The following is a 26,872-nucleotide window of genomic DNA, read 5'->3' as shown; positions in this document are numbered from 1 at the left end:
GAGGCAAGAACGAGGAAGAGGTTAGGGTTCTGTAAAACCTTGTGAATCTCAGTGTGCACTTTGAGACCCCAGGGGATAGCACACCCTTCTCCTGTGCTGGCTGCGGGGATGTGGGTGTGACGTGGCTCCTCGATCACCTCTCGCCTGTGCCTGGACGTCGGCCCGGCGGAGCCCCGGGAATGCAGCTCTGAGGCTGCACTGACCAAACAGATCTGGGGACCACCAGGTCGGGCCTTCTCCTGGGGGCAGCCCCACAGGAAGCCCAGATTCCAGGCTGGGGCTGTGCTCCCCCAGAGGGCACAGCTGGAAAAGCTCCCTGGTCACCACCAGGAATGGGCGCTGCAGGCACAGGGTGGAAAGGGCTGTCCCCGACCGGTGCAGCTTGTCCCCCTGACCACGAACACCCTGCTCTTAGAGCAAATATACCCTTTGGGGACATTCCACACCTGGGGCAGAGAAGCAGCACGATTTCTATGAAAGCAGTGAGGCCAGGCCGTCAGTGCCTTCTGAGTCGAAGCCCTGGTTTGCTCTGTCTTGAGGGGGCAGGGCCTGGGGGACACAGCCCTCAGGCTGGGGCTGCACCACCTTCTTGGCCCGTCTGGTCAGAATGTGGTGGAGGTCGTCCGGCCCAACTCTCTCGCTCTGCGCATCTGGCCATGGGCCACACCAGCATCTTCTGGCCGTGTCTGAGCTGCAGGCCTGGGTGCGGCCACGGTTCCCGGGCCCCTTCCCTTGAGAGGAAGAGCCAGCCCTGCCCCGTCTCCACCCAGAGGCCGAGCAGAGCCATCCTTAGGGGTGGCTGGCCGTCCGTGCAGCCAGCATGAATGTTCTCGAGTGCCCCGCACGCGAACTGCTGGTGGGGACGTGGCGCGGGGTCAGAGAAGTCGGGGCTCCACACACCAGCAGCTTCTAACCCAGACGCCTTTAATAGACCCCGTTCCCGTCCGCGCGGGGCAGAGGCGGCCGCTCGGGCTGTGGGTGGCATGCAGGTTCCTGGCTACAGCTGTCCTTGGTGCACGATGTGCTGCGCTAATCAACTACCAGACCGCACACTTGGTCATAAAAGGAGAGCATCTCAGCTAAAGGGTCCTAAAACTCCCCTGGACTCGGGCCACTACAAGAGCGGAAGTTTGGTCCTTGGCAACGTACGAATGAGGCTGCCCTTTGCGAAATTCCTGATGGGTCCCTGAAATCACAGCAGCTCTGGGGCAGGGGGCTCAGCTCACGGGCGCTCCCCCCCCCCATACCGAGGCGGACAGGGAAGGGGGGCAGGCTGCACCTTCACCCCCAGGAGCAGAGGGGAGGCCTGGGGCTCCGTGGGGCAGTGATTCATAACGGGACGGGAGCCGACGCCCCAGCCTTGCGGCCGGGCCTGCTGTTCACGCATTTGCGGGGCCCCCATGGTTCCCGTGGTCCTGGCGGGGCAGCAGCCCTGCCTTTGTGAAGCACCCAGCTGTCCTTCGGGGCCACCTGAGCTGACTCCGCCATCACATCCAGCCTCTTCAACCTGGCAGTGAAACCCCCCAAATTCAGCCCTTTCCTTGCACAGGCTCCTCGTACAGGACCTGGGACCCCAAAAGGGTAGTTTCTTGGGGGGTGGGGGGTGGGGAAGGTGAGGCCAAGCACCTTTCAGGTAAGTCTGACAAAGGGAGAGCTATGTGAGGTGAGCAGCCCCGGCCAGCCGCCGCCCCGTGGGTGGGACAGCACTGGCTCGCGGGGTCCCACGCGGACACCTAGGACAGCGAGGTGATGTTGGAACGTCCGCCAGGGGGCGCCATGATCTTCTGAGCTGTGCGTCGCGCAATGTGGTCGTCCGCCTGAGACCCTGCGGAACGGGTGGGCATGAGGGCAGGGGCACGGATGCGCTGGCTGCACCCGCAACCGGGGCCATGGCTGCAGAGCCCCCGCGCACCCACACCGCGGACAGCCTGGCGCACGGACGAGCAGACCATGCAGACGCTCCCACACCGAGGCCGCGGGTGTACGGGAAGTGAGGTGGGGCGGCCAGGCCTGCTGGTCCCACCTGTGGGTCTGGGCCCCACGACAAGAGAAGCCTGCCCCTAGCTTTTATGATGACCCCAGGAGGCCAGCAGGGACTCTGCCGCCAGTGAGAGGGAGGACAGGCGGGGACATCAGGGGTGGGAAGAGGTAGGACCCAGGCCCAGTGCCTCTGCAGGGATCTGTCACAGCACAGCCAGGACCCTGACCGGAGGCCCAAGGGGCAGCCTGCATCCTGGGCCCCCGGGGCCCTCCACGGTGTCCCTGCGTGTCCCCATGTGCTCACAGAGCCCTTCCTCATGTGCCTGACATGCAACTCCCAGGCTGGAGGGGCCGGACCCCACACGGCACCTGGCACAGGCATCGCGTGCCCATCCCGTCACTGAGCCCTCTCCACAGCGCGAATGATCCAAGTAGGGGTCACCACGGCCACATTGGGGCAGACGCTGGAGCAGGAGGGCCTCCCCACTGGCCCCTGGAGGGTGGGGGTAGCATGTCCTGACCCCCCATCCCCACACTCCCCATCTGTGGACGGTTGTGGGTGGTCTGCGGCCTTGCTGAACTCACCCTGCCACAGGCTGGGTGCTGGTGCCCACCCCGGGGGCGCTTCCCGACCCTCGGGACGCTCCAGCGGAGCCCCCACCCCAGCTCCACTCACCAGACAGGCTGAACCCCGACTGGTGCAGGTTGCGCACCGGTGGGACCGAGATCTTCCCTGGGCAGGACGCGCGGGCCTGGGCACTGCCCCCCGGCTTGGCGGGCACCATCACCTCGTGGACAGGCCCGTCGTACAGGCCTCGGGGCACGCCGTGGATCTCTGCCAGCTGTGGGGCCGAGGGGACTGGGCGTCAGGGGGGCCGAGCCTGCTCTGCTCCACGGCCCCCCTCTGCCAGGCTCTGGAACCCCAGGGCTCCCAGACAAGGGAGGGGTTCCTCCCGCGACCACCCGCAACCTCAAACGCACCCCTCCCTCCCCGCTCCCCCCTACACAGTGTGCACGTCCCTCCCTGCTCACACCTGTGCACACGGCCCCTCTTCCCCTGAGGCTAGAGGACACGCTCAGGCAAGGGCAGCCCTGAGGACGTGGCCTCTTTAAGGAAGGGGAAGCCGGCCCCTGTGGCCACTGCCTCATCAGTAGGCTTCATTCGTGGCCCCAGCAGAGCCCCCACCCCAGCCCCGAGGAAGCCCTGGGTCCTGTCTTCCCTGAAAACGGCCCCAAAGCCAGAGACGTTTCCCCAGTAGCCACCATGATGGACAAATGGTCCGCGGACGAAGCAAAACCCTCCTGTGTGCCGTCTCCTGCTGGCGCCTCCCTGGGGTTCACGCTCAGACTCGTGACTGTTGCCAGTCCCAGGGGGTCACCACAGGGTGCGGGGGGGCAAGTGTGGGGCTTCGAGTCCGACGGCTTGGGTCTGTGTCCACACCCCGCCTCCAGCACCCAGGGTGAGGGACCGGGAGCCACCTCTCCCTGCCTGGGCTGCGTGTGGGGGCAGGGTCTGCAGGAGCCCAGCAGCGGACCCCCACCCCTCTGGGCGGGAGGCGGAGGGCGATGCCTGGACTTCCGGCCTGGGCTCTGCAGCTGGGCCGGCTGGGCCGCGTTCTCCAGGCCCCACCTCGGTGAGCAGCTGTGTGGCCCTCACGCCCTGAGACAGCGGCATCTCCGGGAGTTAGAGCAGATTCCACTCTCCTTCCCCCTGGAGGAGACCACCACCCCGGCCCCCGGCCCACCCTGGAAGCCGGCCCTCCTTGCTCTGAGCTCAACGTCCTTCTAGAAAGCTGGATAAAGCAAACCTGTGTGTACAGGAATTTTGTGTACACGTGTGCGTGTGTGTGCGCAAGCCGGCTACGCGTGCCGCGGGGCCGGTCAGACGTCCGGTGCGTCCCTCAGACGCGGGGGGCAGCTCAGCCAAGGGTTGCAGGAAGGAAGGAAAGATGTGGAAAGTACTCCCAAATCCCTGGTTCATAAAGCTGCTGTAAAGCCTACAGGCCCCTGCTTGTTTGTGAACGCGCGTCCACGCACGGGCTGCGGGGTGGGGGGGCTCCCACGGTGCCCCCGCACGGTCTAGGGCACTCACTCAGAGAGGCGGCCACCACTGACTTTTGTTGTGCCACTTGGGTAATAAAAGTTTGCATGGAGGGGCGCCAGAGGGGGCTCAGCCTGTTAAGCGTCCGACTCTTGGTTTAGGATCAGGTCATGATCTCGCGGTTCATGGGTTCGAGTCCCGGGTCAGGCTCTGTGCTGACAGCTCGGAGCCTGGAGCCTGCTTCGGATTCTGTGTCTCTCTCTCTCTCTCTGCTCCTCCTCCCTCCCCCTCAAGATAAATAAAGATTTAAAAAAAAACCAAAAGTACATAAAGCCACTACTAAGAACCGACTCCCCAAGCAGGCACTGGTCCCACTTATTTCCGCCGGGCCGGGCTGACCAGGAGGAGAAACCTTGTGGAGGTGGACAAGGTCGAAGAAGTCCAAGCCATCCCCCCCCCCGCCCCCCACCTCGGCCGGCTCCGGCCTTACCCGGTTGCGTGCCTTTATCCTCTTGTAGACGAAGTCGGGAAACGTCTTCCGAGGGATGAAGCGGCCGGCCCCGGGGGTGACGAACATGTTCCCGTCCTCCATCACCACCCTGCCCTGACTCACGACCACCGTGGGGGCCCCTCGGCACTCGAGGCCTTCAAAAATGTTGTACTCCACGTTCTGGGGAGACAGGGTGGAGGGCCGGCCTCACCCCCCTGCGGGCTGACCGGCACCCTAGGGCCCCTGTTCTAGGACCTGTGAGAACCGGTCACCCCCGCTGGGCCGAACTCGGACGGAACTGGCCACAACGGGCCGTGCCAGTTTCTAAAACGTGTGTCTCGGGAGGAAGGGCCTGCGGATGAGCCTGTAGAGGGTTGAGTCTCCCGCGAGGCGGGGCAGGTAGGTGGTGCGGGTCCCTGGGGCTCCCCCAGCCCTGACCCTGACGCTGAACCAGGGACTCAGGCTTCTCTTACCAGGTTGTGGCTCTTGGCAGAGATGATTTTTGTGGCCCTGGGGTTCCAAATAACCAGGTCGGCGTCAGAGCCCACAGCCACACGCCCCTTCCTCGGGTAAATGTTGAAGATTTTGGCCGCGTTCGTACTGGTCACAGCGACAAACTCATTCTCATCCATCTTCCCTGAGGCCTGGGAAACAAGAGGGCCAAGGTGAGATGGGGGGGGGGGGGTGCTTGTCCGAACAGCCCTCGGGGGTCTGGTCTCGCGGCCTTTGTGTGGACGGCGGCCCCCGTCCCCAGGCAGCAGGCGGCATCAGAACCGTGCTCCCAGGGCGTCGGAGGGCCCCGCTGTCGCAAACCCACGCGTCCCTGTTGGGCCCTGCACACCAGCACCGTGCTCACCCTGTGAGGCAATCAGCGGCCAGGTTTTGCTGACGTCTATCTCCCCTGGAGGACATGACCGTCCCCCGGGGTGGCCAGGCCTCAGGAAGAAGGGGGACGAGAGGGGGCTGGTGTCCGGGCCTCTGCGGGGGGAGGAGCTCAGGGCGGGAGTGCGGGGGTGCAGGCAGTCTGAGGAAACGTCAGGCCTTTGGGGGAGACTGGGCATAATCCCATCACAAATAGCGACCCGGCTCTCCCAGATGCATTCTGCAGGTGACCTGGTCGCCCCACAGCGGCGGGAGTCTCCTCCAGGGGTACCAGAACTGAACGTCTGGGGAGCCCTGGATGGCAGGGCTGGGGGCGTGATGCCCTGGGGACACGACACACCCTGACCTGTGTTCCAGGCAGTGTGTTTACCAGGTAAGTGGCTTTCTGTTCTGAGGGACCGGTAGGGGGGGATGGCCCAAGACCCCCAGTCCGCACGCACCACACACTTCTCCCAGACCACAGACATCCGCTCCTCGATGCCGTTGGTGCCCTCGGGGATGAGCGTGAAGTTGTCCTTGCCAACGGCCTTCTGGGCGGTGGTGAAGGTGCAGTGGGCACTGCCCGTCACCTGGAGGTCCCCGCTGAGAAAAGGGGGGGGGGTCAGGGGAGCCCACCACGGCCTGATTTTCCTGAGCCGGCCAAGGCCAGCCGGCTTCGCCCCCCTGCCCGGCCAGCACAGCCCACGGGGGCCAGAGGCTGTCCCGGAGCAGCGCTGGGCACGGCCGGTGGCTCAGCACGGGGACGGGAGGGCCAGGACGGATCGGCGTGGGTTCTCTGCCCGGGGGATCCCGGCCCGCGGCTCGTGCAGAAGCACAGGGCTGCTGGGGGCTGAGGTCGTGGCGGGGCGCCCGGAGGGGCTTCTTACCTGGACAGCAGGGAGGTGAGGCGGTCTGCGGTGGTGGGGTCCGGGTTGATGGGGGGGGACGTGACGAAGGCCGCGGCCTTTGCCCAGTTCTTGCTCCAGTAGTGCGAGCCGTCGGTGCCCAGGCTGGCGGTGATGGGCTCCCCAAACACGACCACCCCTGCAGGGAGGCCCGTGAGAGGCGCCCCCACAGCCTGCGTGCCCCCCGGACCCGGGCAGGGTAGGGCCCTTCGCGCTGTGCTCTTGCTACGCCCCTCGATTTCCAAACCCTGGACGGCTCGTCTCTGCCTTCCAGGACACCCGGACCTTCCCATGTGGGGGTCCCCACCACACCCTCCCCTTCACACCACCTGCCAGAGGTCGGGCCTGCCGGGGAATCAGCTGGGCCGAGGGCAGGCAACGTGGTCAACTCTGCCCGCCCCTGCCGGTCTGAGGCCTGTCCCCTAGGACCCCCGTTCTTCTGTGTCCCCACCGCCTCCTCCACTGGGGGCGTTCTATGGGCAGAGGCCACCCGGGCTTGCAGTGTGTGCACCCCAGCTCCTGGAGGCACGGAGGCACCCAGCACACAGTGATGTGGGGCTCCCAGCGCAGGGCAGGGGGGCGAGGTCCCATCAGGCGTAGGGTCAGCTGTCCCTCACACACACACGCCACACACACACACACGCATGCAGAGCTGTGTCACTTCTGTGCACACAGGACCGACAGGCCCCTTGTTTCATGGCCCCTGGTGAGCAGCTGCTACCTCAACGAGACAGGAGGCCGGGCCCCACCTGTACAGGGACGGGGCGCCTGTGTCTCCCACAGGACTCACCCCTGGAGCCCTCACCCGAGGCCCCACTGCCGAGAGGCCAGGCAGGGTGGCCGCTGCTTCTCCATCAGGCCTGCCCTGCTCTGAGCCTCAGTTCAGCCAGCTGGGCCCCCAGTCCTGAGAACGCGACCCCCGATCCCTGAGAGATCCGCCCCCAAGCGTCTGGGGCCCAGGGCCTGGCACTCACCCCTGCGCTTGGCTTGGGCGACCATGTCGGCCGCACCCTTGCTCATCACTTTGGTGACGTACAGGGGGCAGTTGGCCTGCTTGGCAATGGTGATGGCACGGTACACGGCCTCGGCCTCCACCTGGGGACGGGAGCTCAGACTGAGCGGGCCCTGGGGCCTCCTGACCGGTGTGGGCATGGACGGCCACCATCACCCACAGATCCTGGGCCCAGAGGGGGCAGCGTGAGTGACTGAGGACCCCAGCCTGCAGTTCAGTGCCCAGGAGGGTCTAGGTTGCCCCAGGTGGTTCCCAGAGCCTGACCTCACCGCCTTCTTGGCCTTGGGTAAAGGGCCACCGGTGGTGATGGGGGACATGAGCCAGAGGAGGACCAGCGAGTCACAGCCCGGGACGCCCACGGGGTCAGGTCCACTCCCGTGAAGTGGCTGTCTGGGATGCGGTCAGGGCTGGGACGGCGCTCAGCGGGCAAACTCCTACCTCCTCGGGGCGGCTGAGCACGTGGCCCTCGGGGCCAGTGATGCCAAGCTCCAGCAACCGCTTCTGCTCCTAAAAACACGGACAGGACATCACAGTCCGGCCCGGGTACAGCCGGAGTCTCACAGAGCCTCAGTCTGGGTGTGATGTAGGCAGCCCAGGAGACCCCGCCCCCAAGATGTGCCCTGCCCCTCTGACGCTCATGTGAGCTCTCCTCCCCTACACTGAGCTCCGGGCCTCCAGGCCCCCGAATCACCAACTACAGAGAACTCAGAACGGAGGAGTAGGGTGGGTCTGGAGAGGAGTGACCCCAGCTCCCTACATTACAGATGAGGTTGGGGCTTGGAGAGGGCACCCTGCCTGCCATACTGTGTTTGCCAGCAGGGGGCATCCAGGAGTACACTGGGGGCTCTGCGGTCAGGGGTGGACAGAATGGACCTTCCCCAGCACGCCCTTGAAGATCTGTGCCTCTCGCATGAATGAAGACGTGGATCCGGGAGTCACCGTGAAGAACCAGCGAGAAGCAGAATCCCGTGGACCCAATAACACGACTCCCCACACTGGTGGGGTCTCCCTGGCATGCTCTGCCCACCTGCCTGCATACTGAGCCAGACCCACGGCGTTCTCCTAACTGAAGCCCAGCCTGGCCTTGGACCAGAGAGGCCACACACGGCACCTGGCGCTCTCGTGGCGGGGTGGGTGGACGAGGACCTGGGAACCCCACGTGCCCCTCCCCAGGTGTCACCACTTTGCTTTCAACTGGGGATGAGGCAGAGCCCAACCCACCAGGAAGCTTCTCTGTGTCTGGGATGCCAGGGAGGCATGCTGCCCCGTGAGGAGCCCCCGCACCTCCCAGGCACCCGCAGCATCTGTACCTGCGGGCGCCGACCCCACAGCCCAGGCACAGGGGTAGGTGGGGGCCAGGACCTGTGCTCAGTGACCACAAGGAACAATTAAATTCTCTATGGGGCCTCGATCCACAGGGGCAGAGGACACCAGGAAAGCCTGTCTCAGTCTCCCTGGAAGCAACATTTTGGTTCTGGGAAACTTCTGATAAGAAGTGTGATGATCAGGGGCACCTGGGGGGCTCAGTCAGTTAAGCGTCCGACTTCGGCTCAGGTCATGATCTCACGGTCCGTGGGTTCCAGCCCCACGTCGGGCTCTGTGCCAACAGCTCAGAGCCTGGAGCCTGCTTCGGATTCTGTGTCTCCCTCTCTCTCTCGGCCCCTCCCCCCTCCTCAAAAATGAATAAATGTTAAAAAAATTGAAAAAAAAAAAAAAAAGAAGTGTGATGATCACGGAGGAATCTCTATTATGGACAAAAGCCCCCAGGCCCCCCAACTCCCTGCTTGCTTGACCTCTGATCCAGGGCAGCCTGCCTACCAGAATATGTCCACTGTTCCCTCCCTGGGGGTTTGTGTGACAAAGTGCCCACATGTGAGTGTCCAGAAGCCACCCCGGCCCCTCATCCGCCCCCGCCCATCCTGCAGGCAGCCCTCCGGGCACCTCTTCCACGATGTCCCCGTTCTCTGCGTGCACTTGGGCCAGGGCACCCAGGTCCCGGATGATGCTGAAGATCTCGTACATCTGGGAAGAGAGTGCACAAGGCGTGTGGGGCTGTGTGCACCCTGCCAGCGGCCTGAAGCACCCGCTGTCCCCTCCTCTCAGCCCCTGCCCTCACCTGGCCGTCGGTGCACTGGTACCTGTCCTTGTATGCCATGAAGACCAGGAAGGAGTTCACGCCTGGAGGACAAGCAGGGGGGGTCAGATCCCAGCCGCTGTCGGTCCGACGCCCGGGAGCCTCCCCTGCTCCCTGATCTCCTCTCCCACGGGCCTGCTCGCAACTAACTTGTGTCAAATCCCCAAGAAGCTCTGATGTGGGTTTTGCTTCAGGACTTTTGATTAAAGGAAATTAAGCCTTGTTCACAGACTGGCTTTTCAGTGCAGACAGCACAGAGAACTGCAGGTTGGAAAGTATTCCCTTCCTAAAAGGACGCTAGGAAAACTTGTAGTTCTTGTCTTTCATCCAGGACAGGGACAAGGGGCCCGGGCTGCAGCTGAGGACAGTGACAGGACCCGTCCCTCAGACACAGAGGCAGGTGACCTCCTGCTCTGGATCCTCTGCAAGTAGAACAGACCTTCCAATTTGTCCTTCTTCCCCCCAGCTCCCAACCCCCCCCACCCTGGGGTCCAACAGACGCAGAGTCCAGCCTGGCCAGGGGCTGGGGGTAGGGGCCCCTTCCAGCCAATACCAGGGAAACGTGGACCCCCATGCCTCCCCGCCCTCCAGCCACCCCAGCCGGCCTCTGGACATGCCCTTACCTTTGTCCTTGACCAGGGCCTCCAGCTCCTCCCTGATGCTCTCATGCCAGCGGGGGACATCCACGTGGAGGGAGTAGTCACAGCAGGCCCCACTGTCCGCGCGCTCCCGCCACTGCTCATAGGCTGCCAGCAGGCTCACACCCGTGTCGGGAAACACGTGGTCCACTGTGGGGGGGGGGGGGGCAGTGCGGTCAGCTGAGCCCCCACTCTGGTCACCGGGAACCACCTTGGCCTCCAAGGGAGACTGGTTTCATGTTCCCGAGAGATCAGGAAGTGCCTTTGAAAAAGCCGTGGAGAGGCCACGGGTCGCTTCCATGAGGCTGGTGCTGCTATGAACCTGCTCATTAGTTCTGTCAAAAGAGGCACCTTCTGCCTCGTATCCCTTGGCCTTCTCTGAGCAGAGAGAAAGCCCAGACTCAAGCCACCCACGCCCTGATGGACACGTTCACCCCAAGGAGCGCCGGTGGCAGTCCAGAGCCTTAACCTCCAACACAGGTGTCTACGTGAGTGAGCGCACCTGGAGGGTCAGTGGAGGGCGGAGAAGCAGGTGGTGGTGCTGTCCGTGGTGCTGAACCTGGCCAGCCAGCCCGGAACAGCAGCACGGGGCTGGCTCCCCTTACTTGCACCTCACTGACTACACACACCACCACCCCACCCCTGGGGAAACCAGGAGAGCACTTGGCCACTACACCATCACTTCCCCCACCCAACCTCAGGTCCAAGGTCCAAACACTGCTCACGGTCTCCCCTGGGTGCCGGGAAAGAGCTCAGAGTAGGGGTGGCCAACGAGAAAGGCACACCCACCCAAGGGTTACTGGCAAACGCTGTGCCTTCCCCCAGCAGACTGTGGGTCCCCCCCCCATGTGGGTCTCCCATGCTCCCCACAGGTCAGATCTCACGCCCAGGACCCTGGGGGAGAGGGTGCTACCCTGCCCTGTGGTCCCTGCATGGCTCCAGCCTGGGGAAGATGGTTAGCTAGAGGCTAGCTTCAAGCCACAGCATCTCTCTGTCCTCACAGTGACACCTCACGGCTTGTCTGATGCCTGGGCACTGGCACGAGCAGGTAACAATCACGAAGTGTCCTGGCTGGCCGGGGCCACCAGTGATGAGCATGAGCAGTGATCTAAAATGGCCAGTCTCCTCAAACTAAAAAACAAGACCATTGTTGGCTTGTTGGTGTTTGCTTCATGGTTGAGTAAACCAAACGAAGCTGTGGTTTGGGCAATAGCTAAACATAACTTGTGAAGCAGCCCAGAGTCCTCAGGGCAGCCTTCCTGGTGGCAGCACTGACAGCATGCACCGTGTGCCAGGCACAACAGAGCAACTTGTGCACTGACTCCCTTAGTCCCCACAGCCGTCTAAGGAGGCTCTTCCCCTCCCGCCCGCCTCACAGGTTAGCAAAGCGTGGCTTCTAGAAGTTAGGTGAGTTACTGAAGTCAAACAGCTGGAACCTGAAGCCAGGGTTCAACCAGGCATGTTAGACCAGGTCTTAACCACAGCAGGGTGCCTGCACTCGGCACCGCCCAGCTGGTGGCATTCAAGGCCATGAGAGGAGGGCTGGGGTCTCGTCCTGGCTCTGAGCTTAGCACAGTCAGGTTCACCTCGGGCAGGTGAATCCGCCTTGCAAGCTGTTAGGTAGCCGGGGCTTGTCTGCCGAGCTCCCAGGGTTTACACGCTGCAGGTGGTACAGAGCCAGCACTGAAGAAAGGGCAACTCTGGTGGCTGTTGATCAGATAACAGTAAGTATTCCTGTCGTGTTTTTTCTGAAAACGTGGCCTCCTTCTCGACATGGGCAGGAGGAACTTTGTGCAAACCGAGTTTCAGAGGCTCAGGAGCAAACGTGTCTGCTTCAGACATGACCCCTCCCCTCGTGCAAGGCATTTTGGTTTGGAAAACCTAGTCCTTGGCCGGCTGCCAGCTTCCCAGGAAATAAGAAATTCCTGGGCACACATCCATTTGCTCCCATGGAAATCCCAGGAGCACGCCGGAGCTGGCCAAGGCAAGATGACTCACAACGTGAACGGGGAGAACAAAAGCATACGCGAGGCTTTCTTAGACTGAAAGGTAATAAAGGGAAATAGACCAAAAAATCGCTCTATTGTAAGGCTCTTCCTGCAACACAGAAGCCTGGCCGGCGGAGCCTGGGACGGATGCTTTGCACGCGGGAGACACTCACGTATCATGGTGGTCCCTCCCGCTAGGGCGGCCTTGGTCCCCTGGCAGAAGTCATCCGCTGGCGTCATGCCCAGGACGGGCATCTGCAGCCTCGTGTGGACGTCCACTCCGCCTGGCAGGACCATCAGGCCATGGGCGTCGATGGTTTTGATGCCTCCAGGGACAATGAGGTTTTCTCCAATTTGTCTGGAAGCAACAAAGATTACTTAGCTGGTCTGGCCTCCGGAGACCGTCAGAGAGCATGATATACCAGCCGTGGGCTTGAGACAGTCAACACAGAAGACCCACCCTGGGCACTGCCCTGCGGTGCCCACCTGGGTTCCACATGTTGCTCTAGGGACTAGAGCCGCTGGCAGGAGCAGAGACGCTGACAGGTGTGGTCAGTAAGTATTTATTAAGCACCTACCGCGAGCCCTGAATCATCCTACAGCTGTGATAACACACATCCATGTGTGAGCCACTGTCCTGCTTCTCAAGACCTTGCCACTAACTGACAAGATTCTGTTGTCACTAAAGGCCTGGGCTGGGGCTCTTTCCAGGGAACGGGATTTTGGAAAAGAAAAGAAAACAAAACGAAACATTTAGGTGGAGTTCACCCAAAGGTAAACTTGTGGACAATGTGCAATCAATGTGCACACGTGTGGTCTGTGAAGATATCTGAGGCAGAAACTTACTTTATCAAACCGTCTTCCACATACAAATCCGCGTGAAAGGACTGGTCATCATTCACGATCTTCCCGCCTTTGATCAAAAGGCGGTCGCTCTATTGGAAGCAAACAAGAGACAGGTTTTCTCCAAACTGAGCTATTCAACATCCTCCCCAAAACTTCTTCCTCTGGAATTAGGATTGGAACACTCGGATGCAATGTGCACACATAGAAATGAGCGAGGAAGCCAGCACTGTCTCCCACCCCCACGAATGGGGCAGAGAGGTCTGGAGGCCACTGTCGCTCACGGGCGGTGTTCAGTGATGGAAATGGGGGTGTTGCCTGGTGCTCTCTTAGGCCGTCTGGGGGTGCTGAGGGGCTGAGGAGGGATAGAGTCCAGAGAGGCTGGGACTCGGGAGGCAGGAGCTGCTGATGGAGAGGCCATGGGGGTGAAGGGCCAGGAAGACATCAGGGTGACCACAGGCCGTGGTGCTGCCTGGAGGTACCCCACGTGGGTGGACAAAGTGCCAGGAGGCGAGGCCAGCTGGTGGGTCACCTGCACAGCGTGGAGCTGTGGCACCGGGTGGGGCTGGCCCAGTGCTCAGCAGCCATAAACCCACTTCTAGGAACCCCGCCAAGTGGTGGGGAAGGTGCAAAGCGGGGCAGAAAGTAGGGTGTCATGCACGGAACTTGGCGCGGACTCGGGAGAATGATGGGGAGAAACGTGGAAAAGGAGCAGAGACACAGAAGGCTGAGGACGAGCACCCCGCTCAGCAGCCCTTTCCTCCTGTTCCCCTGTTTGAGCCTCAACACCCCTCTGACCTGGCCCGGCAGGAACGACAAGTGTGCCTCACAGGGAGGCGTGGCTCTCCACGCACCAACAGCCGAGGCCACAGGAGCCAGGCTGTGCAGTGCAGTTAGCAGGAACCCCAAGAGCCCGCTGAGGTGCACATGACCCGTCACGGGTGGGCCTTCCTCACTACGTGATCCTCCTCTCGTCCTCATTTCCATTTGGACTGCCTTCTCAGGATTGTATTGATTCGTAAAACCACCCCCCACTGTCTACAAAACAGCTGACGAGCCAGGCCACGGGCCAAGTGCAGCCCCCAGTGGACCGACCATCCTCAAGTAAGCCCAAGGAAACCCTGACCAGGAAGACGAAGGCTTTGGCAGAAGAGAGCTGTGGTCTGCGTGCCCCCCCCCCCCCAGGTAGGAATACCTTACTTGTGGTCTGTGTGTCCCCCCACCCCTGCCCCAGGCAGGAGGACACTTGCCGTCTGTGTGCCCTGCCCTGCCCCGCCCAGGGAGGAAGACCTTACTTGTGGTCTTTTACATGCCTCCCCTTTCCAGGCACCTGAACTCACACTTTGGGAACCTTCCTGGGTTTGGAACCGAGAGGGAAATGCAGCTGGGATGAGGTGCTCACCAGGATGAGGCTGGAAGTTCCCCTAAACAAGCCATCTTGTGTCTGACTCCCGCCCCCCCAAAACCCCAACCCCGTGCAAGCCACTGGCAGACTTCCCGAATCGGGCTGGACCCCGAGCCAGTCACGAGGCAAGACCCCCTCCAGTCCGGGAAGGACAGGGGCTCCTTCCTCCCGGAGTATCTCTCAGGACGGGAATCCGCAAGTCCACCGCCCTCCTGCCGAGGTCAACTCCAGAGTCGGGTCTCAGCCTCGCGGGCGCCCCCTGCCACGGTCCAGCTGGCGCCGGGGCGCCTCCCTCCCCCTCCCTCCGCCGGCTCCCGGCCGGCCGCCTGGAGGGGGCGGCTTTGTTTGCTGGCAGCGCGGGGTGAACCGTCTGACCTCCCGCACCCTCGCTTGTGGTTGTTGGGGGGTCTCCCCTGCCGAGGGCCGGGGCTGCCGGGGTGCCCGCTCAGCGGCTACGAGGGAGCGCTCGCCTCCCCTGGGGTCTCCGAACCCCGGCTCCGTGGAGGGGCTCGGGCCTCCAGGGGCTCCAGGCTGAGCCGCGGGGGCTGAGGCGCTTTGTCTCGGACAAAGAGCTCCCCGCGCGGCGGAGGCGCGGTCCGGAGCCAGGCCGGCCGCGCCGCGCGGGGAACGCACCCGAGGCCCGGCCGGCGGTGCCAACAAAAGGCCGCGCGTCCCGGGAGGACGCCGAGACCGGATCTCCCCGCCTCGGCGCGCGGCCGCCGCGGGGAAGGAGGCCCCTCCCCGCTTTGGGGAGCAGGCCTCTCCCGGCCCCGCGCCCTCCCTGGCGCACAGGAGGGCCCGGGACCTGTGCGTCCGGCGCGGCGCTCGCTGGAAGGACCAGCGCCGGGAGGGGGGCACCGGCGCGGGCTAGACGCGGAGCGCAGCAAGCTGGGCGCGGAGCCGGGACGGTCCGGCCCCGGCGGTGGGCAGGGGGCGTGGGGTGAAGGGGGCGCCGGAGCGGGGCTCACCGTGATCCGAGGGATGTTCTTCTTGCCCTGGAAGGACATCCTGCTCCTCCCGCCCGCGCGGCCCCCACGCTCGGCCGGCGCGGCCTAGCTCAAGCGGAGCGGCCCTGGGGGTCCCGGGCGGGGGCGCGCAGAGCCCGGGCCTGCACGCGGGGGCGCCGGGCTTCCGAGTGCGAGCACGCCGGGCCGCGCGGCTCCGGTGCCGAGCCCCGCCCCCGGGCCCGCCCCGCCCCCGGCCCGCAGCTGCTCCTTTGCATTCAAGCCCCGCCCCAGCCGTGCTCAGTACCCAGCCGCTAGCCACCCCGGCGGAGGCCACAGTACCCCAGCCGTGCTCAGTAACCCCTCCGCCCCGGGCCCCGGCGAAGGCCACAGGCGGGACCCCTGCGCCCCCGGCGCCGCGCGGACCCGCGGATGCATGCTGCCTGGGGAGGGGGAGAGGGCTGCGACAAGTCCTGGCCGCTGCGTGTGCGGAGTTTGGCCCCCGGAAAGAGGGTGAAGTCAGGCTAAGTCCTGCAGGCCCCGCCCCCGCCCCTGCCCTGCCAGGGCCCGCCGCCTGCTCCCTGGTGACCCGACGCACCCAAGGCCACTGGGATTGATCCTAATCTCAAGTCCAGGCCCGGGCGCTGCGGGAGCCGGACTCCCTCCGGGAAGGCGCCTCTGGCCAAAGCCTGGCTCCTTCGCATCCTATGGCCCAGGCCCGGATCGGGACGCAGGGCGGTGTACTGGCTCCGGGACCCCGCGGTGGACACACCTCCCGCAAGGCTGCTCCACGGGCCGGCCGCGTGAAGCTTGGGGACAGGAGGAAGGGGACAAGGGCACAAGTTAAGGACCCACAGAGATAGGAAGGCAGAGCGAGACTGAGACATGCAGAGAGATACCCAGAGCCCCTGACAGACCAGAGAAAGCAGCAGAACCAAGGCAGAAGAGGCCCGACGCGCGCGGGTTCAGGACAGCGAGTTTCCCGGGGACAGACTCGGCCAGTCAGGGAGAGGGAGGCCCCTCCCTGAGCCCTCACGTCCCCTCGGAGAGGCTGGGGGTTTGGGAAGAGAACCAGCCCCTGGTCCACGCCCCGGCGGCCTGCCCTCCCTGCGGCTTCTCACTGCCTGCTTTTGGGTCAAGCGGGGCGGCCCTCCCAGACTGGCCGCGGCCTCCGGGTCATCTCGGCGGGGCTCGCCGGGTCCCTCTGGGTCGCCAGGTGGCCCGCTGTACGGCTCTCCAGCCCGAGGGCTCCGACGGCCACCGCCCGACGCGTCCAGCTGCAGCGTCTTGTTCTCAAAGGCGTCCTCCACGCAGCGGAAAACGCCGCCGAGCCTGGGCCGGGCCCGCGGGCTGCCTGAGCCCAGCGTCCCCGGGCCCGCGGGCAGCGGCTCCGCGGGCTCCTGCGGCCGGCGTGCGGCCATGGAGGGAGCGGGCGAGGGGTCGCGTGTCCCGGAGCCTCCTGCGGCGGATGTGCGCGCGGCGCGTGACCCGGCCGAGCGGCCCAGCTCCCCCGCCCCCGCCCCCAAACCGACCCCGAGGCCGCGCGCGGGGCTGGCGCTGTCCGCGCAGAGAGTGCTGAACGCGCCGAGCCGGCCCCAGGGCTCGCGTTCCGTCTGGGCGAAGCCAGAGTTCCCACCTCCCGCCCACCCAGCGGGGCACGCGCTGAAGAGACCCCTGCCCGTCGACACTCCAGCCAGATTTCCGAGCCCCGTGGTAGATCCTACGCCCAGCCGGAGGCTCTGACTCCGAAACGTCTGGCAAGTGGGGACGGTCGGAGGGGAAGGCAGGGAGGGGCGATGCGCCCCTGGAGAGCTGCTCCTGACCGCCCTTAAGCCCCAGTTCAAAGCTTTGGGGTAAGACAAGGCGGAGGGACTCAGCCCGCCCAGGGTCACAGGACGATGCTGTCACTCTGCCAAGCCCTGCTGAGAGTGACTTTTCAGGAAAAGACATCCAGCCTTTGTGTTCTAACGCAGCCGGCATTTCAACATGTACGTTTGGACATGAGAGTCACCTCGAGGACACTCGTGCTGGTGTGGCAGGAGCATTTCCACAGAGCCAGATCAGCACCTGTCCCACCCCTGCCACATCTCTGGCTTCCACACCACCACCCCACCCCCAGGGTGATTAATAAAACCAGCCTCTACTCACCTGTGTGAAGCCATCTGCAAGTGAAACCTGTTGCCAAGGCTCATTCATTCGCAGAAATTCTCTTACTTTCCTAAGCTTTTTACATTTTCTCTTCTGGTTCTCACTTGATAAGCAGCTACATGAAGAAGCCTCCCTGGTGGCCGACCTCAGCCCGGTGCTGCCCGGTACCTCTGATTTCAGAGCCTGTCTTCCAGGTGATTCTCCGCGAGGTAGGGTAAGGCTGCAGGTAAGACGCCTGGCTCCTCCGTGCACGGGAGGGCCAGGCTCCCTTCCCGGCGTGGAACGTGGCACTGCCTTCAGAGAACGGACACGGGACACAGAAGCGGCTAGCACTGCCAATAGGCCCAAACTTTAATGCCGTGGGAAGAGGGTAACTTTGATATTCTAAGATTTAAAACATTTTTTATTAAAACTGTACAATAATTTACAAATGAGTAAAAATTCTCTGGTATACATCATAGGAATCACGATACAAAAATAAGTGTAAAATTTTGTACTTGACCACCATAGGCACCTATTTTAGGCCTGTGAATACTGTTTAGCACTGAACAGAAGAATATCGTGTTTAGAATGTGGTTAGTAAGAGAACACATACTGGCTGGCATAATGCCATGATAAAACAAGTCCGAACTCATTTTTGCATAAATGTACAGTAAAGCTTTTTAAAATACAGTAAACAAATATATGATTTGATACATATATTTACAACTTGATTTTCCTGAGCCTAAATATAAATCCATTTCTGTGTTAAAACATACAATCCACCTTAAGGTTTCAGTGATGGGGTGATGGTAAATGTAGACGGACGTCACAGTGCCTCCAAACCCACTCCCACACACCCTCCTTCCTGACAACCAGGGTGGTATGCACAGCCGTGTAAGGCACGCGGGGTGTCCTGTAGGCTACAGGTTCTGCAGGGGCAGAGCACTTTAAGGAAGAGCACAGTCCTTCAGCAGCGGGACTCTAGACCGTGGAAATGAGGTGCACACACACGTCCGTGTCAGCCAGGGGGCTGCGATTCACGTGGATTTCCAGTTTAGACCAACGAAAACATCTGTGCGGTTCTGGGTGTTGTGTACACAGCGGGATTGCGTTGATGCTGTTATACTGTCAGCACGTCCACGCCTGGTTGCACAGTAAACATTTCTGGCGACTTCTGACCCCTCCCCTTGTTCCACCAGAGAGTGGCATTCACCCACCCTTCTCCTGTTTGAGGAGGTTTGCGACAACAGGGCACAGATACTTCCAGCAAATTCAATCCAGCCCACTGGTTTAGCATAAAAGGTATCCTCTAGGATTTAGAAAGAGCACATTATTTTAAAACGCTTGAATTCTTCAGATGCTCACTGGACTAGCGGGAAGCGGGGACAAGTGCTCGTAACCACTTTTGCCTCCCCCCACCCCCCGCCTGTTTTCTGTTGTTGGCAAAAGCCCAGTCCTGAAATGCTGGATTTCGTAATCAGGTGAAAAGAAGGTGCCCAGGATACACGAATAAAAACAATGACGTCTAAAGAGAAGAACTAACATTGGGACTCAATGGGGACTTTCGGGAACACGGCAAGGACACAAACGTGGTTCGGTACACGGGATATTATTAAAAACATTCACGGGGCCATTTTCGCTCCATCCTTTTACGTGTAAACAACTTCATAGGCATTGGTACGCATCTACATGCTTCTCTGTCCTGCCTAGTTTGCCCTTTTTGAAACTACAAAGCCGTGGTTAAGAACGTCTGGCACGTGTGCGGAGGGAATATGAAGTGCTCCAGACAAATGCAAAATCGGGATGATCCAAATAAACACGGGCGAAGTTGGGTCTCAACTGCACGTGGCTAGATCCTGAACGGCCATCCCGCACAGCTGCCGTCCCTGGGCAGGAGCCGCTGGGGCGGGCGGGGCCGCACCAGAGGCAGCAGCGCCCCCAGGGCTTGCCGCCACAGAGTTTCTGGACGCCTGCGTCACACCCTCCACCCAGCCCCAATCTGGGAGTTCATCCGTAGCTCCACAGGGGCCTTTATTAGCTCAAGACTACCGTTTGCCATTCGGTTCTGGGCACATCAAATGTATCCAGGGGATGCGGCCATTAGAACGAGGCAACACTAGTCATGGAGAATGACACAAGCTTTCAGACTTGGTCCTCAAACCCCAACATCAGGCTCAGCCAGAGAAGCTGCGGATTCACCCTGGATCCCATCCAAGTGAACAAGTAACCGTGAGCTAATGACAACAGAAAGGACGGGTGTCCCGGGACAAGTCTGACTAACAGTACGCTGCCCAGCAGAAACCCTGCACCCACTAGACAAGAGCGTCTCTGTCTGATCCCGTAAGCCTCCTCCCGATTTCTCCCAGGGAATCAAGCCCTGCCTGGTGCCAGTCATCTGCGCCAGACTTGGACACGTCTTCCGACGCAAATACGAGATGAACCTGACACTTGCAGACAACACAGTCACCCCTCCCTTCCGCTCCTCGGAAACACAGTCTGCTTTTCTTTTACGCGGTGTTTGCCGCACTCTCACCCGGCTGCAGGTGTCACTACGCGGCACATAAACTTCCAGGTGCCTCAAAAGAGCCCAAATCTTGTCTCCTTGTTGAGCATGCACGTGCGCACACACAGAGGCTCACGCACATGCACGCGCGCGCGCGCGCACACACACACCTTGCGAATTCAGCCCTGGGAGCGACAACCTCAGGCCAGCAAGGGTGTGGGGTCGATGGAAGAGCCTCTTCCGCCCATGAGTCGGGCTGGCTCCGAGTGCTGGAAGACGTTCCTGGGCTGCGGCCAGAGCGCTAGGCAGGAACGGAAGCTTCAAAGGAGCTTCATCGACGTGCTGTTTCCTCCCTGGAAAAGAGGGAAAACAACAGCTTTATTCTAGCGTGAGCCATCTGAGGCACTCTGAGGTTACACTGGCGGTGGGAAGGGGCGGAGAGATGCCCGGGGCACGGGCTCCGCACGGCGCAGTCGGGACTCCAGCGGCTGGTGCGGGAGCCGCAGAGACGCGTCCCGGTGCCCCACAAAGCCGTGTGCAGACGTGGCCTCGGACCTGCCTCGAAACGCCGCGGGCAGATGCCCACGCGTCCGCCCGATTTCCATTTCTTCTCGTTACTTAGAAAGCGGGCCTCTGTTAGGTTCCACTTCTTCACTACCTTTTACGTTTTTATGTTTGGAACAGGTCTCCTCTCTGCACAAGGAGAGTGGGCCCCACATCAGCCGCGGGGCGGGGGCAGCACCGGCATCAATGGGGTGAGAGGCGGTGAGGGGCGCGGACACCCGCGGGGCGGGGGGACCCTGGGCCCACACGTTCCTAGGCTAGGAGAGGCTGCAGAGGGTTCTGTGCGTTTGGGGTTTTTCACCTTCTAGTAGGAAGACCCCTCCCCCCAACGCACAAGGCAAAGGAAACCGGGGGGAATCACACACACTTCCTGCCCACGTGGCACACATTATGCGCGAATCTCAGGGCCGTGGAAATGAAGCACTGTTCTTTGTGACGTTAACCGGATCCATTTCTAAGTAGGTTCCCCTCGAATCATCTGTTTCTAGGATGTGAGATGGGAAAGGGCCGGCCTGGCCTTTTCACCGTGCAGACTGAAGTCTGAAGTTCTGAGCTTAGAGGGGCTCCCTCAGGTCACACCCCAGGCTGACCGGGGCCAGGGGCCCTGACCACCTGCCCGCCAGCGTCCGCCCCCCAACCACAGCACTGCTTCCCTTGAGCTATGCCAGTAACTGCCTGTGGCATGCATCTCACACCTGCAAACACAGAAGACACCTTGTTGAGAATGACGTGCAGAGTCCTAAAAAGTCAGTCCCCAAAGTGGAGGAACAGGACGATGGCATCTGGTTGCCTGTGGTCGCGGGACCCTCTTCCCGGAGCCAGTCCTGCCTGACTTTGCTAACACACTCTGTTCGCAGCCACTGTGTCCAGAAGGGGGGGGGGGTGGGGCTTTCTGTCCTCGTCCGTGACTGCAACACTCCGCCCCCACACTCAGGGGCACACGCACGTGCGTGGGCACACACACGCACATGCAGAGGCATGGTTCTGCTTCAGGATTCCAGGCTTCCCAAGCGCCTTCTGCCCCCCAGTCCCATCTCCTCTGGGGGACAAGGTGTTCCTGATCCCTCCCTGTTCTGACCACGGGCCTGACTTCTGGACTGTCCTCACAGCCAGCCCATGAGCTCATCCAGGTTGAAGCCACAAAAGACGCGAGGCAGGTGAGAATGAGATCACCCACTGGGTGTGACCTTGGTTTCACGGCCCCATGGGCTCTTCGCCCCCCCAAACCCCTGGCCCGGTGCTGGTGCAGAGCCTCCAGTGCGTCTGCAGCAGGAGCCAAGACTGCTGTGGGTAGGAGGGCCCGCTTGCGAGGTCAGCCCTTGACCGGCATCTGGGAGCCTGCTTTTGAGACTCTCCCTGAGCCATAAGGTTGTGCTGGTGGAGTGGCCTTGACCATTTGCACAAATGATGTGATTTATGGCAAACACCTGTTTCCTTCTGAGGGCCTGACACTTCGGCGCAGGGACGGGCTCCCCAAACGAGCAGCCTCAACAGAACACCTGAACTCTGAGCGTCAAAGGGACTTCTCTGGGGAGACGGACAGTGCACACGGATGGCCACGTCTTCGCCACTGGGGAAGGGGGTGCTCTGTGTGGTCCCCACAGGAGGCAGAGAGCCCACAAAATCTGCTTATGGATCCCTCCAGATCCAGCCACGTTTCCTGACTATGTTGCCGAAATGAACCTTAGCCAGGGCACCACTGTGTGCTGGGCCCCGAGAACCCCAGTGACTCACTGAGAACAGGGGCATCCTTGGAGACCCCCAGAACACACTGCTTCCCACTTCCGGGGACCGAGGTCCACTGTGAGGCCGTAAGACGGATCAGACACCGTGCCCAGCCTCCACGAGACATCTGCTCACTTACTTGGTGGTTCATGCGGCAGCCATTCGTTTGTGTGCGTCTTGGGGCCAGGCCCCGCCTGAGTATATGTTGGGGCCACACTGGGGACTGTGCAGTGAGCAAGTCGGGGACACTTCTGCCGTGGGCGGCTCCCCACCGATCACAAGAGCCCAGTACGCTGATGGTAATGTGGGTTAGCACGGTGAGACAGGAGAGACGTGGGACACCGGAGGGGCTCGTGGCACACGGTGGGGCGGGTGAGACCCCAACCAGCTCAGAGCCCAGGGGGCGGAGGCTGCGGAGCACACGACTGCCCTGTGATGAGGTGATGTCCTGACAAGGGTGGGCACCAAGCATCACAGCCCGCCCTTCCTTCCGAAGGGAGAGGCTATGACACAATTTTCATACTGGGCTGCACTGAAGCCCAGGGAGAAGATACAGGAGTAAGCTGACCGGCAGAGTCACAAATAGCCTTCACCTCCTAAGTACCAAAATGAACAGAAGAGGGCGAGGACAAGAGGGTGACAGGCTGGACCATCACCCCGCCGGGGGCGGCAGGGCATTTCCACGTGGGCACCGGCCCAACGGGCACGAGGCGTCAGCCTCGCTAACGGCTGCAGAAGCGGGACCCCCACGGGTGACGCCCACTGGGAACACATGCAAATGGGATCAGGAAACAGCATCTGATTAATGTCAAAACAGAGCGCGAGGAACAGGCTCCTGCCATCTGTGTTTGCCGGGAATTCTCACCGGGATCTCGACTGTTGCGAAACAGAAAGCTCTTGGCAAAGGAGACGGCGGCTTCCTGGGGCCGGAGAAGCCCACTGCGCTCGGAGCCAACGGCAGATGGTGGGCGCCGAGGGAAAGCCCCAGGCCCGCGCCTCACTGGGGTTTCCAGAAACGCACACGAGACAAGGAAACTCGGCCCCACACAGGGTGGGTGCCCTCCGCCGGGAGAACCCCCTGCGGCCCAATCCTCCCTCTCTGCCCCCAAACCCAAACCCGCCCCTACTTCCTGTGCCGCAGACCCAAATGACCCGCGCGCGCGCGCACGCACGCACACGTGCGCGCACACACACACACAGCATCCGCTTATAGGCTAAAAACAGAGCCTTTCCACGTAAGCTCTGTTTGTCTGGAAAAGTGTAGCCAAACGTTGTCAAACCAGAAAGAAAGAAATCGGCCAAACTGTTTGGGGCTAAGGTCTTTTTTTCCCCAAAGCTCTGGTTTGGGGGAAACATCAAGAAACATCTGGCCTCACCCAGACCCAGCTAAGCTTCCGGGCTCCCGGGTCCTGCAGGGCCTTCCCACTCGCCCTGCGGATGGTGCCCTGCCCGCCCTCCCCGGCCCCCCGGCGCAGCCCCGCGGGGCCCACACGGGGGCTGGGCCGATCCTCCCCTCCGGAGTCATCCACACCCACACCGCGCCCTGCTCCGGGCCCTCCTCCGGCCCTCACTCCGGGGCTGCTTAGTAAACATGTAAGAAAGGCAGCGGCCGCTTCACACAGCAGGCCACAGGTGAGGACGTGCCCCAGGACCCTTGAATGCTATGGTGAATTTCACGCGTGACCTTGATGGGCCTCGGGGGGCCCAGACGTTTGCCAACATTATCCTGGGTGGGTCTGTGTGGGTGCTCCCGGGTGAGGTTAGCATTTGAAGCGACAGGCAGAGGAAAGCAGACCGGCGGCCCCAATGCAGGTGGGTCTCATCCAATCAGTCGAAGGCCTGAATAGAACAACAAGGCTGAAGAAGAGGGAAACCTCTCACCCGACTGTGAGCTAGGAGGTCGGCCTTTTCCCGGCCACAGTCCTGCACAGGAATCTGTACCGTCGGCTCTCCCGGTTCTCGGACCTTCGGCCTCGGGCTGCAGACACACAGGCGGCCCTCCTGGGTCTGTGGACTTCTCAGCCTCCAATTCCTTTCAAGAATCCCCTCTCTATGACAGGCGGGATAGAAACACGTACGTTCTACCGGCTCTGTCTCTCCGGGGAACCTGGCCAGAACGACGCATGTCCGGACTAACCTTCCATAGCTCAGGGAGGCCGAGGTGGACACCGGTCACCTCACCTGCTGTGGCCGCATGACTCAGGGCAGCAGCAGGGCCCGGACCCAGCCTGCTGGCCCCGGAGCAGTCGCCAAGTTTCCTGACGGCAGCCACAGCTCCCCCAGAACCCCACACAGACGGACGTGGCTGGTGCGGCTGGAAAGGGGCTCAGAGAACATTGAAATCCCAGAGCCACCACAATAAGCACAACACCGCGCCAAGATACGAGGTCCACTCACGACCCCAATCCTGGGTGGCGGGGGGGCAACAGTGCCTGTGGAGGCTCCTCCCCATCGGGGACTCAACAGTCTCAAAGCGGGGCCCCGGGTCCCACAGCCCGTGGCCTCAGCATCCCCGGGACTCGTCAGAAGGGCAGATTCCAGGGCCGTTCAGTCCGTGGAGGAGCCGGAGGAGGCAGCGAGGGCAGCGGGGCCCGGCTGGCTTGGGAGGGGAGCGTCAGGGCACCGTGGTCCCTGGATCCCCCACCTGCCCTTACCCTGATGGGGAAGGCGCCCCTGCAGCCCCACAGCCCACTCTGCCTCTCACCGCCTTCCCGCCCAGACCCCGCGGCCCTGCTAAGCCCCTGTGGCCTCTGCGCGTCCGTGGCTCCCGAGGCCCGTTGCAGACAAGGCCACGCCAGGCTGCCTCAGGGCTGTGCGTCCTGGTCCTCAGCCCAGAGCGCCGACCAGCTGTGGCCGGCTGAGCCCTCACTGACCCGAGGGTGGTGTCCCCGCAGCCCACACCACTGAGCTCTTAGCACACGAGAAGACAAGGCTGCGGCTCAGGACAGCGGGGACACAGGTGCAGGGTGACGAAGCACCCAGTCCCCAGGTGCCAGGCTTCCCCCATTCACCACGGCTGGCCACAGGAGAGATGGGGCCCGTGGTCCTTTCCGCAGCCCCCCACAAGCCCCTACGCCTGGTTATCGGGGAACCATTGCAGTGAGGGGCCATCCCTGGGGACGCAGTGGGGGGGGGGTGGAGGTAATTCCAGAGGTGGGGGCAGGGCAGGACACCTCCAGTGCTGTGTTCATGCTGCAGGGACCAGTGAGGGCTGGTAATGAGCACATCCCCGCCTTCCAACCACCTGAGCACCCAGGACCCCCCAGTTCACATCAGCCCAGAAGTCACCAGGACCAGGGCCGTGCCCTCCGGCAATGGCCAGAGGACATTCAGAAGCCAGTGCCTCCCCATCCCTCTTGGAGAGAAGGCTGCCTGCCCTCACACACGTACTGTATGCACTCCATGTGGCCAGTCTCCCTGCTTGGTGTGGGTGTACAGGGTCCCAGGCCTCTGCCTGATGACACCCCCCGAAATGCACAGACATGCACACACACACACACACACACACACACACACACTGCACAGACGTGCACACACACAGATGTGAACACACACACACACCCGAATGCACAGACATCCAGACACACACCCAAATGCACACACACACCCAAATGCAGACATCCAGACACACACCCAAATGTACACACATGCACACACACACCCGAATGCACAGACATCCAGACACACACCCAAATGCACACACACACCCAAATGCAGACATCCAGACACACACCCAGATGCATACACGTTCACACACACACACCCAAATGCAGACATCCAGACACACACCCAAATGTACACATGTGCACACACACACCCAAATGCAGACATCCAGACACACCCAAATGCACACACATGCACACACACACCCACAAATGCAGACATCCACACACCCAAATGTACACACGTGCACACACACACACCCAAATGCACAGACATCCAGACACACACCCAAATGCACACACGTGCACACACACACACACCTAAATGCAGACATCCAGACACACACCCAAATGTACACACGTGCACACACACACCCAAATGCAGACATCCAGACACACCCAAATGCACACACATGCACACACCCACAAATGCAGACATCCACACACCCAAATGCACAGACATCCAGACACACACCCAAATGCATACATGTGCACACACACACCCAAATGCAGACATCCACACACCCAAATGCACACACATTCACACACACACACACACACAAATGCAGACATCCACACACCCAAATGTACACATGTGCACACACACACGCACCCAAATGCACAGACATCCAGACACACACCCAAATGTACACACGTGCACACACACACCCCCAAATGCAGACATCCAGACACACCCAAATGTACACACGTGCACACACACACCCCCAAATGCAGAATCCAGACATACCCAAATGCACACACGTGCACACACACCCCCAAATGCACAGACATCCAGACACACCCAAATGCACACACGTGCACACACACACACACACACACACCCAAATGCACAGACATCCAGACACACCCAAATGCACACACGTGCACACACACCCCCAAATGCACAGACATCCAGACACACCCAAATGCACACACGTGCACACACACACACACACACAAATGCACAGACATCCAGACATACACCCATGCACAGACATCCATACACCCAAATGCACACACGTGCACACACACAACCCCCCAAATGCA

General features: G+C 61.6%; 2 protein-coding genes across 14 annotated transcripts in view; both read right to left on the bottom strand.

Moving 5' to 3' along the window:
- Positions 1-903: 903 nt before the first annotated feature.
- DPYSL4 (dihydropyrimidinase like 4) lies at positions 904-16,685 on the bottom strand. Of its 2 annotated transcripts, none has more exons than XM_043597925.1 (14): positions 16,405-16,685; positions 12,896-12,984; positions 12,223-12,407; positions 10,047-10,211; positions 9,406-9,467; positions 9,231-9,311; positions 7,728-7,796; positions 7,252-7,372; positions 6,260-6,416; positions 5,834-5,975; positions 4,985-5,155; positions 4,512-4,691; positions 2,657-2,822; positions 904-1,825 (listed from the first exon to the last, which is right to left on the bottom strand). In XM_043597925.1, the coding sequence occupies exons 1-14, from the start codon at positions 16,660-16,662 to the stop codon at positions 1,734-1,736; spliced, it is 1,938 nt and encodes a 645-aa protein (XP_043453860.1). In that variant the 5' UTR covers positions 16,663-16,685; the 3' UTR covers positions 904-1,733. The 2 variants fall into 2 exon arrangements, with proteins under 2 accessions (XP_043453860.1, XP_043453859.1); XM_043597924.1 differs by lacking the exon at positions 16,405-16,685 and adding an exon at positions 15,266-15,490.
- A 1,089-nt stretch (positions 16,686-17,774) lies between these two features.
- Positions 17,775-26,872, bottom strand: part of JAKMIP3 (Janus kinase and microtubule interacting protein 3) — a 112,599-nt gene continuing 103,501 nt past the window's right edge. For all 12 annotated transcript variants that reach the window (XM_043597903.1, XM_043597906.1, XM_043597908.1 and 9 more), the window contains one exon: positions 17,775-20,227. The gene's annotated coding sequence lies outside the window, so the exon portion shown is untranslated. The remainder of the gene's footprint in view (positions 20,228-26,872) is intronic.

The sequence above is a fragment of the Prionailurus bengalensis genome, chromosome D2, assembly GCF_016509475.1.
Source record: "Prionailurus bengalensis isolate Pbe53 chromosome D2, Fcat_Pben_1.1_paternal_pri, whole genome shotgun sequence".
Classification (NCBI taxonomy): Eukaryota; Metazoa; Chordata; class Mammalia; order Carnivora; family Felidae; genus Prionailurus; species Prionailurus bengalensis.
Note: the sequence above shows the minus strand (reverse complement) of the source record. Positions and strands in the feature narration are given on the sequence as shown.